Source organism: Dreissena polymorpha, chromosome 5 (genome assembly GCF_020536995.1).
Source record: "Dreissena polymorpha isolate Duluth1 chromosome 5, UMN_Dpol_1.0, whole genome shotgun sequence".
In the NCBI taxonomy this organism is placed as follows: Eukaryota; Metazoa; Mollusca; class Bivalvia; order Myida; family Dreissenidae; genus Dreissena; species Dreissena polymorpha.
Window position 1 is genome coordinate 35,605,364 of NC_068359.1, and position 21,293 is coordinate 35,626,656.

Here is a 21,293-nt window from a genome sequence, read left to right on the forward strand (position 1 = left end):
ATCAGATCACTAATTAGCCTTTTGTTGCAGACGATAGTAACATGCTGTGAGAGATTATCTCTGAGGTCACGCTTGGTTAGGCACAATCACACTCGAATGAAATCAAACTCAGCACTATTGATTTTTTTAAACTTCTGAATTCTTTGGCTATAATTGTTTGTTTGCAAAAATAGTGATTTTTAATTCAAAATATCTATTAACATTTGAAAAATAATCATCTTTTTTAATGTGAATATGCGGTTAATTTTTAGTCCGAAATTACGGCATGGAAAACATATTTGTGTTTGGATTTTATTTCTGAACTTTAAAACACTGTCTGTCCTCAATCATGATGAATTTTAACATGAATAGGGGCAGACAGTTGTTATTTCAACAAATAAAGAACTTGTTTGGAAGGAGGATTTATCACTCTGCAAGTAAAATGTAATGTTGATATTGTCATATATTTTCGTGACCTAACAAAACTGTCAACGTTGTTGACATTAGTTGAAATAATGTGTTGTGAAATAAATATATCCTATTATTAACAATAACAATGTTTCATTTTAATCTCCAGACTGGATGCTACTTCATGGTGACATTGATCATTGTTTAGACTTTAAATTTGTCAATATAGATTTTTGTTTTAATTAATATTAAGACCAAACAAAGAAAACTGATAAAAAGGAAGCAAAGGCTATACAGACAGGCTCGCAAAACCAAAAACTGGAAAAATTATAGGAATTTTAAAAAAGAATGTAAGAGAGAACTAAGAAGAGCTGAAAGAGATTATGTCAACACCAACATCATAGAAGGACTAGAAACCAATAACCCAAAGCCATTTTGGAAATACGTGAAATCTAAACGACAAGACTCAAGCGGAATAGCTCCACTCAGAAAAGGAGTCAACCTCATCAGCGATAGCAAAGGCAAATCCGAACTGCTTCTAGACCAATTTAAATCAGTTTTCACCAAAAGCTCTGATAACCAACTTCCACCTACAAGACTTAGAGCCAAGAATAACATACAACCAATTCATTTCACAGAAAAAGGACTAAAGAAACTATTGGAAAAAGTAAACCCGAACAAAGCATCAGGACCAGACAACATACCAAATCATATTTTGAAACAATGTGCATCACAACTTACACCAATTCTGCAAACAATCCTACAAAAATCCTTAGACACTGGAGAACTACCAACAGACTGGAGGGACACAAACATCTCAAGCATATACAAAAAAGGGGACAAGCACCTACCAGAAAATTACAGACCAGTTTCACTTAACTCTGTAATCTGCAAGATACTGGAACACATTATATGCAGACACCTCCTAAAACACCTTGAATCAAACAAAATATTAACAAACTTAAACCATGGATTTAGATCTGGTTACTCGTGCGAAACACAACTGATTACCACACTAGACGACCTCCTCAATGAACACAACAAAGGACACCAAGTTGACATAGCCATTCTAGATTTTTCAAAAGCATTTGACACAGTACCACACAACAAACTCCTACACAAGCTCCACCAATATGGAATCCATAGAAACATACACACATGGCTCACCAACTTCCTCACCAAAAGAAACATGAGAACAATAGTTGAAGAAGAAACATCAAATGAAACCACCGTAGACTCAGGTGTACTCCAAGGCAAAGTCCTGGGACCGATAATGTTTCTCTGCCATATAAACGACCTCCCAGACTGCGTAAACTCATCCGTCAGACTATTCGCAGAAGACTGCCTACTGTACAGAACAATTAAAAATGAAAAAGACCACCACACTCTACAAAAAGACCTTCTTAACTTAGAAAAATGGGCTAGCGACTGGGGCATGAGGTTCAACGCCAAAAAATGTTATATTATGTCAATAAACCAAAAATCAAACACTTTCTATGATCTAGACAATCACATACTACAACAAGTACAGGGCAATCCATACTTAGGTATACTAATATCAAACGACCTCAAATGGAGCAAACACATCAATAACGTTTACAGTAAAGCAAACTCTACACTTGGATTTATACGCAGAAACCTCAGAAATGTACCTGAAGCATGCAGAAAAACAGCCTACATAGCATTAATAAGATCAACCATGGAATACGGGGCAACCATATGGAACCCATACTTACAAGGGGACATTGACAAACTAGAAAGACTACAGAACAGAGCAGCTAGGTTCATAAAGAAAGACTATAACAACAGAAGCCCCGGTGCAGTAACAAGCATGAAATATCACCTCAAGTTGGAAGAGCTCAAGGAAAGAAGGATCAGTCTTCGCCTCATCCTTATGTACAAGGTGGTTGAAGGGTTGGTACCGTCACTTCCACCTGACAAATTCCTAAAATTCTCTAAACCTAAACACAAAATTAAAGCAAAAACCTTTTCGGACCATATAGCAACAAATTTCATAAACAGTCAAGTTTGCAACAACTCAAAAGGCCTACAAATCCCAGATAGCAAAGCTATACAGTATAGAAACTCCTTCTCTGTGGACACAGCCATTCACTGGAACCACCTACCAGACAGTGTGGTGCAGAAGGACAGCGTAGAGTCTTTCAAAAACGCTCTACAGAACTACCGCGCAACACAACCCGCTCTCTCACCCCGTTGAATAAAAACCGCAAGTCGGGATCTTCAACGTATAGATACAGATATTATTATTGTGGACAAACATTGGCTCAAAGTTATTTAAAGCAACGAATTTAAGTAGTGACAGTCACAACGTTTTTTTGACCCAGTAAAACCCCTGAATTTATTTCATGTTTTCTTCATTTCATTTTCTTCTAAAAGGCCACTGATGCTGAAACTGGAACCTGAAAGATAAACATGCAATTCAATGATGATAGGTGATAAAAAAAACATCAAAATTCCCCCCCCACACACACACACCGGAAAGAAATATGATATCTACATATCTCTAATGCGTGTAGTCGGATGCTAGCCCAAGTCGGTTAGGAAATTGGCTACTAAGTTGTTTTCCTTAGCGCCAATGTAGATAGTAATATATTTATTGTAATTTCATTACACAAAATGAGGAACAGCATACAATTGGTGAAGTTATCCAATGCACTAGTGTTTACAATTAATAAGTATATAGTATAATCAAAGTATATACTTAAGTATATTTATAACCAAATGCCCTATTTCCCAAAATTACGCGTGAAATGTGCCCTTTTTGGGGAAGCTCCCCTCTATTTTGAAAAGCTGGTTGGAGCACATTACTTCTTAATGCTGTCCATTTTACCAAGGAGCAAACAGTCACAAAAGAATTTTGCACTCCTTCTGAAACACAATATTCATACAGTTCTCATCATTTGTTAACCATGGCCCTTTTTCCAGCCATCCAAGTTGAAACTCACACTTACATGTACGTTTAGATTGATCGTACTCTTTATTGTACATGTATTTTAATAATACATGTAATTTGTGTTCCTCTTAAATGTTTGGCTTTTCTGGCCCAGAAACACCTTGAAATAATTGCCACATTTTAACAGTTTTGTTACGCAGTGGGCGTAGTCATTTTGGAAAGAAATTATACAGAAATTATTCAGCATCTAATGTCATTGGCTGATTAACTCTATGTGTATTCGATGTTTTGTAAGACACAATTTAATTGGCTGCAGTGCTTTAGGCAGGATTTTTGTCAGGCGCCCCGGGGCTGATAGGGGTGGTTCGGGAAGGGTGTCCCCTCCCGACGTTGATTTTTTTTTAATTCAACGTGTCAATTCACGTTCTGTGGTGCTTTATAACTCAAAGAAAAAGCGTCAAAAGACGTCATTTGGTGCGTTATCAGCAGTGATTTTTTTTGCTCAAATTTACAGCCGATTTTCGGCTGCTTCCCAATCGCAAAAATACACGTTTTTTCCCAAAAATCTGACCAAAATTTCTAAAAAAAAGCCCAACTTCCAAAAAAAAAAATTTTTTTTTTTTTTTTTTTGGAAAGAAGTCTCATATAACTTAATTATGATTTCTTAAATCTAGGTCTCAACTTTATTTTTTAAACATCTTACAAAATATATAACTTGAATTTAGTCATTTTTGTCCATAAATCATTCCCAAACTTGCCACTTTTATTGATTAAAAAAAATCCCAATTTGACCAGACTCCTTTTCTAGAAAACTCCCTGAACATGCACTTAAAAACAATATCACTTCTGTTACTTATAATCCTATTTATAATGCTTAATTTTTCCCAATTTCATGGTTTATCGCGCTCTTTTTCCCAATTTCACGGTTTATTGCGCTAATTTTCCCAATTCAAAAGGCACAGGCTGTAACAAATTAAAGCAAAAAAAAATCACGGGTTATGACTCTTCAAGAAAATCCCCCAGTCATTTTTAAAAAATATATAATTGTTTATATTGTTTAATCCTTTTAAAACTTTCCCGCACAGATAGTAAAATCCCGACTCGAACGATTCCCCAATACATGTACATCCCTTTCAACCGTACTCTATTACTGTATACTTACTACTTTTCAAGTTTCTATTTATTACCCGATAATTACGTTTATTCCGTTTTTATAAATCACTTTCTGGTAAATATTTACGATAAAAGCTTTCAATTATTTCTTTAACACAAACCTTGCCATTGTTCTATAGTATCAAATAAATTTTAAGTTACTATTTATAGATTTGATGAAATATTGCCTCTGAACATGCGTCAATCCCCTGACGTGTTGTGTGCTTGTTAAAACGCTCAATACATGCACGCTTTCTATGCAAAATGACGCGACGTTGTACATGCTGCATAATTTTCGCGCTCATTTTAATTGAGAAAAAGATTCGACACAAAATAAATTTGCACTGCTAATTTGAACCAAGAATATTTTAACGTTGCGGTAACATTTACATTCGGAAGTGTGTTTCAGATTAAAACGCGTTAACATCGACTTATGGGAATGGGTTTCGGATTACAAATTTAATTATTCCGATTTGAGATTTCAACAACTATTAACAGTTGTGTTAACGATAACTTGTTTAAACACTCAACGAGTCGAATAAATGTTTTGACTGAATCATGCATGAAATTCACGTTGTCCACGAGGATAACGGCCGGTTGCCATCATCAATCTTCTAAGTATCGACTATCGGACAAAACATTTACAAGTGTGCGTAAATTAATTCAACGAAAAATTGTTCAAGCGCATTACGTGTCGAATAAATGTCAGAAAACCGAGGTGAATCAGTTCTATAAATGGACATGATGAAATATACATGTACTGGAATTAAATTGTTATCGCATAATTGTAACAAGGAGTTATTTGCACAACTTACTCGCTATAAGTAATTAATTGTTTACCACTTGCAATTAATTTCTCGTTTTAATTATGAGTCATAGGTAACACTTGTTTACAGCATAAAGGTGTGATGATGACACCCGAAACCGTCTTTAATGTACTGTACTGTACTAGTTACTGGTTTTATATTACGTAAATGGTACAACTTCTTGCTAATCAAGCTTCGATAAACTCTTACTTCGCGCTAGACGTCAATAAAAAATAATGGTCGATAGCTAACCCCGCCCTCATAAGCATTCGCGTAACCGATTGGACGATGAACATCACAGTTTGACGACTGGAAAGTTACCTGAGTTTCCTGTGATACATCCTTGTCAGCATTTAAATGACTGTGTAATGTGGCTAGAATAATCGATACGCGCGTCATGCTATTCTCTTATCAGTGGATTATCCATTACCCCATGTGGTGTTTATGGCGATTACTTGTGAAAGTAGGTACCAAGTACTCTTTTAAAACAGGGAATATTGATACACTGATAGAGAAACCTTGAATTTTTTTACAATCTCCACTTTCTTTTACTGAAAAATACACTGATCGGAAAATTTCAAGCGCCCCGGGGACTCTGATTTCGAAATTCAAGCGCCCCGGTGAGGGATCGTAAAATGGCCTGTGGAAAGCCCTGGGCTGTTACCATTTCACACCAGATGTGTAAAAGTATTGATGAATACCGCACAATTTATCAATTAATAAGAACAGCTTTTTCAAAAAGCTATTCACCTGGACGGACAACAGGCTTTTGAAATTCAACCAGGCCAAAATAAATATGTCGCCCCGGGTGAGTGAGCAAGCGTTAATTTCCAACCCTGCACAGAGTCATGGCTTAAGGTTTCAAACCATCATCAGATTCCATATAATCTAGCTTGGTGTTTCCTGCCTTCTCTTAAGCATACAGGAACAACCGTCAGTAAAATGGGGATACAAGTAGCTTCCAAAGGACTTGAAAGACACAAACATAGCCCCAGTTTTTAAGAATGGAGTTCCCCACACCCCAGAGAATTAAAGGTCATTGTCACTCACCTGTGTGATTGCTAAGGTATGAGAACATCATTTGATGTAATATACTATACTAAGCTGCTTGGACAAGCATCAAGTATTAACCTACATGTGAATCTATCCCGACGAAATCATGGCTTTCACTCAGCAGACTCTAGTGAAATCCAATTTGTTGTCACAGCCCATGACCTGCTGGGATAAGAAAAACGGAACAAACAACTGGACAATATGGTCCTTGATTTCAGTAAGGCTTTCGACTCTGTGCCCCACCAACGCCTACTGCTGAAGCTTGAAAGCTATGGTATACGCGGCCCAATAATTAATTTACCGAAAGAGAAGTCTTAAATAGTTTAAGGAGCGAAATCCCATCATGTTGCTGTAAGCTAAGGCGTACCTCAAGGCAAAGCCCTTACTTTTTTTCTGCTATACCAATAACCTGCAAGATATTGCAAAGTCTCACATGGCTATTTGCAGACAACTGTCTACTGTATAGAGATTTCAATGCATTCAAAGAAATATAAAGTCCTCCCAGAAGACCTAGACCCATGGAAAAAAATGGACTCATGAATGAGGAATGAGATTAAACTCCAAGAAATTATATCTACCTGGTACCAGATCAAAATCGCAATCCTTCTTAGCTATTAACAAAACAACCCTACAAATCTTTCAAGAGAACCTATAATTAGGAAGTACTTTCTCTAATGATTTTAAATTTAAGATCACATAACCAAATGATCAACTCTATACAAGGTTTCTTGAGAAGCAACCTCAGATACTGCCCACAAAAGCTACGGGAAAAATGCATACCAATTGCCCTAGTCAATATAAATTGCCGCCATAGTCTTTTGATGATTTTTGCTTTGGCAGACTCTTGGCGTCAATAGTCCACTATATCTTTTTCATAGCGAAAGTTTTCCTTCTTTGTCTATATTGATGCGCAAGGAATTTGGTGCGCAACATTCAAGCCCCGATATCAGACAGTTAATATCAACGGATTGCAATAATATTTACATACCTGTGTAGATAATTCATTTCTCAATAATGTTCTGTAAGAATTATGTTATGAATCTTTCAATTTTGCACGCCTGACCAATTTAAATCAACACACTACTCACATTTTCCATTCCAATCGCTTTGCCCGCTGTATACCGCAGGTAGATTTTAATCGATACCGCAGCCTATTACACTGTAATTCCTTCTTCTGATTGGTTGATATTTAAATATTTCATAACATGGCGAGAGGTCAGTGATTGTATTGTGATTTAAGCAGAAGTTTAACTGAAACAAATTATGCCTTTTAACTTCAATTCGACGCTATTTGAGGTAAAAATGGACTTCTGAACTAAAACTTTATGAGTTGGTTATATTATTTTGCAATTTTAAGCAAATTGATATAATAGCATTGTATTCATTTTTCGTTATGGTTTTTACAGACCGGAGTTTCAGCGTTCAGATTTATTCTGAACGCGAATTATTTCAGCTACCAATTGCCCATACTATCAAAGCGGGAGTAATTAAATGTCATAAAGGACCCACCGCAGCGAGAGGACATAGACAAGCTTGAGGGAGTCTAACAATTTAATCTGCATCACGCTTCATCACCAGGGATAACAAATTCTGCCATGTAGGAGGAAATAAGTCTTCCCGCACTACAAGAGAGGCGACGCCATCAAGATATTGAAGTTTCTGTAACTGTTGTTGAAATGGCAAATTATTTTTTATTCAGTATAAAAAATCATTTTAACACTTAAATGAATGGTTGAATATGCAAAGTAACAAGGCTACTTACAGCTTAGTCCAAATAATTAGACGTAAGCTACCCCGCCTACGTCTAAACGGCTACCGTCGTTTTCCTATAGCAAATTGAGTTCAACTAAAACTTCAGTTTTTCTCGTTAAATCTTTGCTAATGCATAAAATTATCATTAATTAGACATATGTGAGCGATTACCTCTTAAATGTGTAAAAATTGTGCTTTTAAACCACTTATGTACATTTTTAAAAATAAACATACACAACACACTTCGTGTGTTTGTCGTTTATAGAATTACATTGAATTATCTTGAACGAAATTATTTTTTGAATAGGTTACACATAACCAATTGTTGTTGTACAACAAACCACATCACTTTTTAGCTTTCTGTACTCTTTAATTAAATGGAACCTATATGTGTGTGCTAAAACTACCAGTTGTATCACGGAGTGTATATTGTTAGGAGATGAATCGAGTATTTGACCCTTACTGTAGTAAATTCAATCTTATGCAAAAACTATTCATCCGATTTTATTGGTTTATACGTTATCTTGTTGCTTATTAATTCCTCTTTCAAAAATATACGTTTTAGTATATTCACGTTGTTATTAATGGATTTATAGCGAGATAAACACAAGAAATAAACATTTTATGTTTTACCACCGCGCATTTTACCGTATTGTGGCTATCGATTTTGTACAATTAGCGTACAGCGAAGCAGCGAGGTTATACATTTTGATGTACCCACTCACGTCTTTTGTTGAATTATAGTTTCATTTCTCGGCCGATTTTGACAAATTATATATCATTAGAAAGCTTACGTTACGTAGTAAACAGATATATAAATATATATTAAGTTTTTCTTCTGATTTCGACAGCCCGGCGAGTTATAACTTTAACTTTTTCAAATATCATACCGTTTTGGAGTTTTAGAATCTAGATTTACGGTTGACATGTTCGTACTTAATACCAATTTGTAGCGTTTATATTTGGAGTTCAGTTTTAAAAATTACATCTTGCTTAGGAGAATAGAATTCTGTATACGATAGAAAAAAAATTGTTTAAAAACGAAAGTAATTAAGGAATGAAGGCGGAAGAAAGTAGCGCGCGTTCCTTACGCACTGAACTGATGCTACGGTCTCGGCGATTATGCTTTTGTTTAGAAACCGGCCATTGAATTTCCTTTGCCATGATTATTATATTTTTTATGATATATTGTAGTATTTTGTTCACGAAACATATCAATAAAGCTTATTATAAATAAATCTTAATAAATTAACTATTTCAGCTCTTGTTTATAACACAGAAAGGGTGTTAAATTTATGATGAAACAGCGTATATCGCGGACCCTCTCGATTTTATTCGGCTTTGCATGCATACTTGAAATAAAATGGGTGTCAAAAACATTCATCGTTTGCTGTTTATTATCAACGAGGGAATTATGTATAATTATATGAAATGTTATTTACCTTAAATTATCAATTTATTAAAGATTCTTGAAAATCACGGTCGGTGTTACGCGGGTCATTTCGTATTTTGACATTAGGGCATCATGTTCAACTATTCAAAATCAGATTTTTTTTCACTTGGACGATGACGGCTTTGATTTAGACAGGCAGACAGATAGTTTATTCAGACTTATACAACAGTACATCGTCTTCAACTCAAATATATAAATTACTTTTAGACGAATTGTTAGGTGATTACACATATAGCAGTGATGATTCTGAGAATGTTGCCATGTTTCTTATCCGTGTAATCTAGAGTCCGTGGTTTGAGCATTTTTATTGCGGTGTACAATAAAAGATATCTCAATAATCTTGTTTATTGATAGATCTGTGGTTTTATTGCCCCTGTATTCAGCACAAACCAATTGTCTCGTTATGATCAGATACTGTGCCGACCAATACTAAATAACACTATGGTGTCATACGCCACAGCAGGGACCTATACTTGTGATCATGGAGTCTAAGTGCAAGACTTAAAAAAGTATGTTGTTTCGCTTGCGGTTGTTAAAGCCAAAACGGGGCTCCCAGCTGGCACAGCTGCTGATATTCAGATCTGAATACTTAAACTTATTGAGACCTTATTCTTAACCGTTGCGCGTTTTACGATATCGGATTTTAGGCGGGAATAAAACTCAGTGAAACTATTCAATTTCTTACACAACATTAAGCATATTAACAGTTATTGAAATTAACAATATCAGTGACATCTTTTTAAAGACTAAACACCTTTTCAAGTATCGAATTTAACATGTCAATAAAATATATTAATACCAAAAAAGGTTTCATTTAATATTGTTCACATTAAACCTTTAAATGAAAGTGTCGCTTTAACTATTTTCCGTGTCTTATTAAGCCGCGAATCGTTTGCTAAAAACAGTTAACAAAAAGGGCTACACGTTCTAATTCTTAATGAAATACAAAAATAAGTATAACATAATTAATAACGTCCATAAACACACACAGCAAGATCAAAGTTTTAATGGAAAACTAATATGACATTCCACGTAAATTATTATTTTCGTCTAAATCGAATACTATATATAGAGAAACAATGTATTTATAACCGACCAATGAGGTAACATTATGCAACTTTCAATTTACACAGTGCTATATGGCAACAATATGGAATTTGAACAGTGGTAGTGTTTTAAGGTCTGGACTATCATTACTTGTAAGTTTGTATAAACATTTTTCTAATGCAATTAGTAAAATAATGTTTATATTTTATGTTTAATAATTTATTGCATGATTATTCTGTGCTGTTATATGAATTTGATGCCGTTAAAGCTTCCGACATAAATTCATGTCGGAACGATGCTATTGCAAAATAACGTTAAACGATATGAGGTCGATGTAAATCGACCTCATATTTATAGGAGTACTTACAGCTGTGCAGGTATCCGCTTCAGCGACAGCCAAATGCGCAAGAAATGCTATTGCAATAAAACATAATTTTGCCATTGTTTGCAAACAGTATAATTTTTACTTTGTGACAATACAATTTGTGTTGCTATTAAGACATAAAAACCTTCAAGACGTTAGATTGGCTACGGCAACATCTGACATCAACAACAAGTCGATTTTCCCATTTCGGCTGTGCAATAATATATTGTTTCGTAATTACTACGTTTTGATACTAAAATGCGGATCCATTTTGTCATTATGTACTTTCCGGGATTTCCCACTACACCTAAATAAGAACATTGAATTATACATAATTTTTAACTAACAAAATGCATAAAACATGCCAGGCATATTTGAACGAGGATGTTATGGGTAGTGTAATGATATTTTTTTACAAATGACATCTTTCAAGCAGTGGAAATCATTTGCAAACACGTATGAACTCCAAACAATATATGCTTTCTTTGTATGTGTGTGTTTGATTTTGATAGTTCTATTTTTTACTTCTCTAAACATTTGCTGTTATGTCTTTACCTGGATTTAATTTTCTGCCAATATATTTGGTACACAGGTCCTTTTGAATGTGTGTGTATAAGACAGTGCCCCAGTCTGAGAAAAATAAATCCTTTTTAAGTTGGAAAAAGTATATCACACACTAACAATAAGGTCTATATATAGATATATAGCTTTGTATTCCTTGCAGTGGAACTTATAGGTTGATAACTTATGAACGCATATACATATTTCTTAATATGAAATATTACCAGATGAAGTTATGGTTGAATCCATTGAACACTTCTTGAATTGTCCTCTGTGAAAGAAGCAGGATGTAGCAACAAAACATACAATTTTAAGTCCTCTCATTCTTTTTGAAGTATACAAATCAAATATATATCGCAAAATATATGTTATTACATACATGGATGCATGAACAAAGGTTCCATGTATAATAGTAATTTGCTATTCTTTTGAAGTCTCGCTTCCTGCAAAACAACTGTTGTTCCCCTTGTTAAACAAGAATATCAGTGAAACTGATGGATGCTCCCCGATGATGCGCTTTGTCAATCTATGTGTAAATAACAACCTAAAACAAGCGATGTGTTTGTGAAACACTATGTCCCCATATATTTGACCTTTGACCTTGAATGATAACCTTGACCTTTCACCACTCACAATGTGCAGCTCCATGAGATACACATGCATGCCAAATATCAAGCTGCTATCTTTAATATTGCAAAAGTGTACATTAAATTAGCGATTTTTGACCCATATATTTGACCTTTGACCTTGAAGGATGACCTTGACCTTTCACCACTCAAAATGTGCAGCTCTATGAGATACACATGCATGCCAAATATGAAGTTGCTATCTTCAATATTGCAAAAGTTATTGCAAATGTAAAAGTTTGCACAAACAAACACACAAACCAACCAACAAACCAACCAACAGACAGGGCAAAAACAATATGTCCCCCACTATAGTGGTGGGGGACAAAAAAATCTATTATTAGCCTTGGTGACCTTGACCCCAGTGACCTCATCAAAAGGTAGAGGTTTATGCAAGGTACCTACATGCCAAATATGAAAGAGATCGGTAAAGAATTGAAGGTGCTATGAGAAACTGTAACAAAAGTGTGACGGAAAATTCTATTATTAGCCTCGGTGACCTTGACCTTGACCCCAGTGACCTCAAACCTCATCAAATGCAAGGTACCTACATGGCGAATATGAAAGAGATCGGTAAAGAATTGATGGTGCTATGAGAAACTGTAACAAGTGTGATGGACAAATATATTATTAGCCTTGGTGACCTTGACCTTGACCCCAGTGACCTCAAATTCATCAAAAGGTAGAGGTCCATGCAAGGTACCTACATGCCAAATATGAAAGAGATCGGAAAAGTATTGAAGGTTCTATGAGAAACTGTAACAAAAGTGTGACGGAAAAATCTATTATTAGCCTCGGTGACCTTGACCCCATTGACCTCAAACCTCATCAAAAGGTTGAGGTCCATGCAAGGTACCTACATGCCAAATATGAAAGAGATCGGTAAGGTATTGAAGGTGCTATGAGAAACTGTAACAAAAGTGTGACGGAAGGACGGAAGTATGGAACTTCTAACTGGCAACTATATGCTCCCCGAAAATTTTTCGGGGAGCATAAAAATGCATCCATTTTGTGAACAATACTATCTATCTCTATCAGTGGTTTTAAAAAACCCACCTGCTTAATATTTTTAAACTAATCTGAGCTGGTTCAAGCACTACATGTTTATCATATTTTGGCATTCAAAATCAGGTGGAGCGGTATGCGGTCATATCAGAAAAGTGGACAACAAGCCTTGACTACTGTGGTAGCATTATTGTGATGGAACAAAATTTTAGTTAACCCTTTACCACTTAGATACGTATTAAACCCTTTACCACTTAGATATGTATTTTCAAGCATTTGTAGTCCTTACAAAGTTATATTCAATTTAAGACCTTTCTTACTAGATTCAAGTTTTTAAGGCTTCATTTCCAAACCTTAGAAACTGATGAGCAGCAAACAGCATAAATCCTGAACAGTCTGCGTGTTACACAGAGACTGTTCTGGTTTTATGCTGTTTGCAAATAGCCATTTTCACTTTGTTTCTAAGTGGGAAAGGGTTAAGTTTATATTTTTGAGAATTTTGTATTACAAGTAAAGACATCAATTTCTAGAAAAATCAAATATGTGGTAATTTACAATTCATCGACCTCTGACGGAAAAGCATTAACTTTACAAGAGACCCATTGCCTGGTCGAGAGGAATAGCAAATTATCCCTGCAAGTTACCAAGAGGAAACACACATTTCATGACCTTAAACCTTGATATGTGACCTTCACATTTCATATAGGATCATTGGTTTTGTACATTATACCAAATTTTCTTAATATCGGGGATAAATAATTTTAAATCTGCCTTGGTAGCAAAATGTACTGAATGGAAACAAAATCTGGACGAACAGACCCTAACCTAACCACAGAACGATGTATATATGATATTCCCTTGTTCACGGTCATAATTAATCAAAGCGCTGAAGGCACTGAAGATGTTTGCTATTGCATAATTTAACACGCAATTCATTTTTGAAGATCAATCGCAAGTTTAAAATGAACACAAGCCATTCAACTTTATAAAGTGTGTGTCATAGCGCACGGGTCGAGTTTTGTGTGCTCTTTTTATCATCCTTATTATTTCATAGAAATAACGAAGACAAAATAAAAACAACATGCTTTTTGGAAGTTCTGAAAGCATAGAAAGTATGATGAAAATGGTAATGAGAACTTAATATAAAGAAAATTTGCAGTCACCATCATATTAAAGGAATATTTTTTCTAATATCAAATGACTATCTCACCAAGAATATAAATTCATAATGAAAGTTCCGTGTACAAAACTTTTGATTTTTGACACCATATACAAATTCAAAATATACAATAATCTTCGTATCTTGTATATGGAGGAATAAAAGTATATATTGCTGTTTATGCTTTACTTGTTACCCGAGCAGTTCACAAGGTGTCAACAACGCTAACATAAAAATAGGTATAGAGCACTAATGCGCTTTTAGGCTTAGCTGTTTCAGTTTTCATCTTAGTGACTTTTACATAACGCCAACAGACACGCATGAATATTTTCGAATATTTAATAAGCTGATTCGAGATACAACCTCTGAATTTTTGCTACATCACTGCGTATGTGCTTAATTCAAAGGATGTAGCACTGTTCAGTGTAAGGAATTCCGGACTACTCTCTGTATGCTCAAACGACACAAATTGTGGCCCTGTTACAATTACTCGTTACAATCCATCTCGCAGAATTTCACTTTCGCCTCCAAGATGAGAAAACAATCATTAGCGAAATAGTATAGTGTCACGTTAAGAGAAAATCGTTTAATTATCATACCACAATGTTTGCCGTACTTGGTCAGCACGTCTGGAAATCATTCCTTAATGTGTGGATAGGCTGCCATTATTAACAAGTTTGCTATTTTGAATTCAATTTTGTATCAAAAAGCATTGTTCTTAAATGTGGCATTTTCAATTCGCAATAAGATTTGTAATGATCCTCGTCATGCGAAAATGGGTCTTATTCCATATGCGACCATCATATAAATAGCCCTCCAGCTATCCCTCCTTCTGGTAAGGAAAAACATAACATATTGAGTGATTTTAAAGCGAACAGCATCGCCTATGGCCTGACTGCGCAAAAGCACATGTTGGGTTTAACAAACGCTTGCCAAAAGGCATAAGACCCATTTTCGCATGACGGTGCTATTGACCTGTGATTTAAATGTGTCGAAAGAAAACTGCGTTTGAATCAAATATAAACATACGATATATTTCGATAGTGAAGAAAGATACTCATAACAAGGCATATGAGGACACATATGAAGTGCTCTGCCGTAGTATATTTTTTATTTACCCACACTTATGTGCGGTTTGACAATGCTAACACACATTTCATGCGGTGAATATGCAGCTTACAAGTGAAAAACACAACACAATAGTTTAACTTTTGTTTAATTGTATTTAATTATTTAGAAAGTAAATTGCTAACTTTATTTCAAAGTCAACGTATACGCCGACTACATTTTTAAAAGACATTTATTGTTATAAATATATTTAATATAATATATTAAGTTGTTTTTGGTTTTAGTGATTAGAAAGCATTTTCGAGGTTGCCTATAGTATGCCTGTAGTAATTGATGAACTCATATCCAACTGTCTATGTATTGAGAACTGTGAATATAAACAAGCTTAACCTTCTACTAACCTTCTACTATTGCATTCGTATTATTTTTATAAATTGTTTGTTATATTCGGGTTTAGCGATTATGAAACTTTTTTTTTGTCTATCTTATCGCTGAAGTTATTGTTGAACTCATGTTCAACGTTTTATAAATTGAGAATATAAATAAGCGTAAACTTTTTCCCGAATCTCTCAATTTACGACCTGTACTTCGTCATTGAGTTGTATGTGAGAGCGTAACCTATTGCGTTGTTATAACCCGTAAACTTTCCTTTGTTTATCGACAGGCGCATCTATTAATAGCCTCATATCATGAATGCCAAAACACCCGCGAAAAAGAACCACGTGACCAAATAGGACGCAAAACGCAAATACCATGCGACTACGACTTTTATTATGTAAGAACGCTCCGCAATTCCTTTGAAGCCGGAGCCTTGTGATTGCTATTACGTAAAGAATTGACCTCTAACTAAAGTAAGCAAAGGAAACGCAGCACCTAATTGACCCATTCCTTCTATGTGCGAAGGCAGATTGAATTTTACTAATGTATGGTTTGCCTATTATAACACACATTATAATGCGGTAAACATGCGACTAACAAGTAAAAAACACTATAATTAAACTTTTGTTTTGAATTAAGTTATTTAGAAACCAAAATTTCAAACCTTATTTCAAAACAGCAAGACTCCATTTTTTAGAGAATATTCTTGTTATATTTAAATGTTTTTTAACAGTTTTAGCGATTTTTTATGTTGTCTATCGTATCACTGTAATAATTGTTGAACTCGTGATCAACGTATTATTAATTGAGACCTGTGAATATAAACAAGCGTAACCTTATACTAGTGCGTTATTCTCACCCGGACTCCCCTTTGTTTAACGCCAGCCTCAGAGTTATGAATGAGATAAGCAAAAAACATTCGTCACGCAGACGAAGCAGAAAGAGGACTATTTTAATCATTCATAAACAATCTCCTCCGCGACACGTACAATATGATCATTGTTTTTTTTATTCTTTTCTATAAAACACCATTCAAAACTATTGCATTTAACACGATATTAATATAATGTTTCCATTTGTGAATAAACATAATTGGAGAACTCAAACCTCTTGCATAAATTATACAACTTTTTCTTGCGCGTAGTAAGCGGGAATTGGGTTAATCATACCTAGGCCGTACCGACCTGAATTTTACACTAAGCACTTTAGACTGTCGCTAAAGCGACCATCTAAAAATGAAATACATGGTTTTGTTTTCTTTGTTTATTTTTCACTACAGGGCATGCTTATAACACAATACACAGTTAAAATTATGATGAAACATGTTGTGTTTTTTCTTTACGATGAATATTTTATTGAAAACATTTAACTTGCTCTTTTATTTGTTTACTGTGTTTGGAATATATTTTATGTTTTGATAATTAGTATTACAAGTTATAAAATAGTTATCTTATAACAAATATATTTAACATAAACTGATTAATATGAGCATATATTACATAACAATAACACATCACAAACACGTAATTCAGCTTCCAAACCATTGAACCATATGTAAATTGTGCATCATTTGAGAGTTATTTAAATCAATAGAGTTCCAGTGGGGGGGGGGGGGGGGGCGGAAACAAGAAAGAAACTCTCTTATTATGTTTTTTAGAGTTAATTGTAAAATACTATCCATATTAACAAACATTAAAATGGAAAGAAAATTTCTACTGCATTTAAATTTTAAATGTCAAAAACATGAAACAGCAAACATCTACCTTCATACAACACAGAATTAATAAAAAAAATATAGAAAAATAATAGAATGTCATTGGAATGGTTTTAGGAGGTCATTTGAAGAATGTTACAAGTTATGAAGGCATATGAAGCACATTGAATACACCATAAAGCTGTTCACACTTAAAGCTGTTCACACTTCAATCTGTTTATCAAAATTGACAATATTATTTAATTGCCTAACAAAATATCATTTAATTGCCTAACACAATATCATTTAATTGCCTAACACATCAAATGCGGAAACATAGATTTTTTAAGTAACTTTCAATATGCGTAGAAGATAGAAACTAAACATAACAATTTCCATGCTGGTAGAATTATCGGTTCATTCAATAAATATGGAAAAGTGTGTACACAAAAAACAGTTAACACACAGTTCGCACAAAAATATGGATATTGCATCAAATCTTGACTCAAATAGTGAGATTCAATAAGACATAAATGGATGGAATAAAAATAATATATCTATACTGGTGTGATTTAAAAATCCTGGTTATTTAAATTATTTTGCATAAGTAAATAAATTAGAAAATAGCTTGATGTTTCATAATTTGGTTCACACGCACATGAAAGCTCTTTCACAAATATAAAATACTTGCACAGCAATATAAAAGACACTGACAAAATGATGATGTTTCCAAGACTAATTTCACTGAAAATTTTCACCTGATATAATTTATTTTCAACTGAGATATAGTTACCAGAGTGTCATCAAACAAAAACAACAATATGATTATTCACTAACATGACTAAATATTGCATCTAGATAACAGTCAAACAGAAAGAACAATACAAACTTTCACTAACAAGACTAAATATCGTGTCTTCACTAACCTAGACATGTAATATAACAGAATGTTTGCGAGTATAATAATTATTTCTATCAAGTTATTGGATTATGCACAAAATAAATGAAATTGTTCCCTCCATATGTTCTACATTAATTCTAAAAATTTAAACAACTGAAAAACGCTTATGATTAAGTGATTCAGATTAAATATGAAATAACTAACAAATGAGAATAGTGTTGCTGCACATTGGTAGGCGTTATTAGTACAATAAGGTCAGCATAAACTCCCTCAAGGTTTTATAAAATCTTGGTTTATTTCTTCAAGACAAGTCAGTATTACTATTTTAAGACAAATAATACAATCTGCAAGAAAGAAAGGAAATTAATAGATTTTTCACAAAAGTCCCTAAAAAGCATCATGAAAAATAGAACTTAAAACAATAAGCAAAATTTAAAAATAGTCTACAGCCGCGGTAAGATATGGAAACATTTAGACCACACCAAACGGTAAAAATTTATATAACAAACATCGACCCGACATTTCTGGTACTGAATGACCATATTAAAACATACAAATCTTTCACAACAATTATCCAACTAAAATCTTGATAATGAATGTCAGTCTGACACATGATATGCAATAAAACTATCAAATTCTTGGAAAAGTGGGCTGAATTCATGTGGCTAAAGTGTCATCCCAGATTAGTAAGCGCAGTCCGCAAAGGCTAATCAGGGACGACACTTTCTGCCTTATCTGGATTTTCGTTAAGAAGAGACTTCCTTTAAAAGATAAATTCCATTCCAGTGGAAAGTATACTTTCTGAGTAACTTTAGCGAATTGCACAGGCTAATCTGGGACAACACTTTATGCACATAAATTAAGTCCAGTTTTCGAAGAGTGAAGCTCATATAAAAGCAGTGATCTAGGCAAGAGAGGGTGACATTTCACCCTCCAGTACCGGCCTATGGTGACATTTCACTCTCCAGTACCGGCCTGTGCAACGTTTCACACTCTAGTCCCTGCAAATCATTTCTGCTCCTTCTTTGGAATGACTGAGACGGGCACGCCGCAGTTCTGCACTACATAGTTGCTCACGCTGCCCAGGAAGAACTTCTTCATGCCAGTCAAGCCCCTGGTTCCCATGATGACGTGGTCAGCATTCAGCTTCTCTGCTTGCTCCACAATTGTCTCCCCTGGCTTGTTGCCAGAGTACTCGTCCACCTGACCTTTCACCTGCAGCAGGCAGACACAAACAAGTACAAGCACAGCATTTATTTTTGACCCAATTGGGAAAAGTTCGAGTGAAGTGCCCATTGTGAAAACATTGAGCAAATAACCCTGAAATATGGAAAATTCATGTCATGAAATCTTCAGCTTAGGAATAATAGGTCTTTTTAATAGCTTAGACCTTAGTACTTTATTGCACATACCCTTATAAATATTCTTATAAATGCCTATTTACTAGGGATGCAAGAGGTTACAAAAATCATGAACCGGTTAACCTTTTGCCGTAACCGGTTAGTAACGGGTAAACCGAAACACCTTATGTAGTTAAAATGTTAAAGTCAGGTATACGTAAACAATATCATACCGTTCGTACCTGTACTCTACATAGAAACGAAAGTAATTTGAGATCGCTTGCGTTAAAAACATGTCTTTTTCTTAATTAAATGTATTGTAACATTTATTTTAATAATTTTGTAAATGTTTGCTGTAAATTAATTTTCGTCCTGCGTAAAAGAATATGAGTACAAAATTAAAGAATTACACAATGTTCATTTTCACGTGTCATTGACTTATTTTCTGTTAGGCAGCTTACATTACGTACGCGTCGTTTCGCTCACAAATGGTGTTTTTGTTGGTTTATTTTGTTTTAATTTTATTATAAATGTGTATTTATTAAATTAGTTTAATTATTTGCTTTCTTAAAAAAAACTTGCCTCAGACGGTAGTGGTTGCATCGTGGATAACGTAAACTACTAACAATCATTTTAATTTCTGATAACAAGAGCACCCCATAAAGCGTGCCCTGCTCGGCTACGGGTGCAGTTTTGAATAAATTAAAGCTTGTCCAATTTTATTTTTTTTAAGGTCACAGTGACCTTAACCTTTGACCTAGTGACCCCAAAATGGGTGTGGCATGTAGAACTCATCAAGGTGCATCTACATAATTATGAAGTTTCAAAGTTGTAGGTGGAAGCAATTTGATTTCAGAGCCAATGTTCAAAACCTTAACAAAATGTCTCAAATGAATTGTATTGCGAGTTGCTAAACGTGTCAATTGCGTCTTCGCTAATAGCCCCCCTGTCCCTGCAGTTCGCTAGTTAAATTTTCGCGAGTTAAACAAACAAGCGCCAATTATCAAAAGGTACCCCCTGTTTGTAAGCACAAAGGTAGTGCTTTATTACTTGATTGCATTGTTTGTTGACACGTTATTTACTACCGTCGATTGTGCGGCATGTTTTTCTTACTAGTCGCCAGTGCATATTGGCAGTACAGGGTTCCCAGCTTTTTGTATGAACAAAATTCCCTGATGTTTTCCTGATTTTTCCCTGATGGAAAATAAAAATTCCTGGATCATAATTTCGATCTATTTCTTGTTTAAGACACCCTCAATAAATAGCAGATGCAGACATAACTAAGCTACATGTATACTACAAAGCCACCATAGCCATGCAGAGGGATCGATTTGCTGTTTTAATTGTATGGACTTCTATACACAAGTCGGGAAAGTCTGACCAAACAAAATTCCCTGATTTTTCCCTGATTTCGGATTTTCCCAATTTCCCTGATTTTTCCCTGACTGGAAAAAGTGAAAGTCTTTTTCCAGGTTTTCCCTGATTTCCAGGTTTGCTGGGAATCCTGCAGTATGTCTCACGCAAAACATAAAATCGTATGAGTTGCATAATAAATAAGAAAAAAAATTAGATCTATTCCCCCAAAAAATTACTATCAGTATTTTATCAGGTTAACCTTTTCCCGAAAATGTAAC

At 34.7% G+C, this 21,293-nt stretch overlaps 2 protein-coding genes and 2 long non-coding RNA genes across 7 annotated transcripts in view; 2 read left to right on the forward strand and 2 right to left on the reverse strand.

Moving 5' to 3' along the window:
• Positions 1-11,137, reverse strand: part of LOC127881611 (endosome/lysosome-associated apoptosis and autophagy regulator family member 2-like) — a 103,106-nt gene extending 91,969 nt beyond the window's left edge. For all 4 annotated transcript variants that reach the window (XM_052429642.1, XM_052429641.1, XM_052429638.1 and 1 more), the window contains exon 1: positions 10,932-11,137. In XM_052429642.1, coding sequence (XP_052285602.1) covers positions 10,932-11,006 — 75 coding nt within the window. In that variant the 5' untranslated portion in view covers positions 11,007-11,137. The remainder of the gene's footprint in view (positions 1-10,931) is intronic.
• Positions 1-21,293, forward strand: part of LOC127881714 (uncharacterized) — a 515,289-nt gene that overhangs the window by 284,821 nt on the left and 209,175 nt on the right. The gene's annotated exons all lie outside the window — the stretch shown is intronic.
• Positions 1-21,293, forward strand: part of LOC127881722 (uncharacterized) — a 264,293-nt gene that overhangs the window by 175,312 nt on the left and 67,688 nt on the right. The window lies entirely within an intron of this gene.
• LOC127881696 (universal stress protein YxiE-like) overlaps positions 16,974-21,293 on the reverse strand; it is a 44,720-nt gene continuing 40,400 nt past the window's right edge. The window contains exon 4 of the mRNA XM_052429802.1: positions 16,974-19,534. Coding sequence (XP_052285762.1) covers positions 19,328-19,534 — 207 coding nt within the window. The 3' untranslated portion in view covers positions 16,974-19,327. The remainder of the gene's footprint in view (positions 19,535-21,293) is intronic.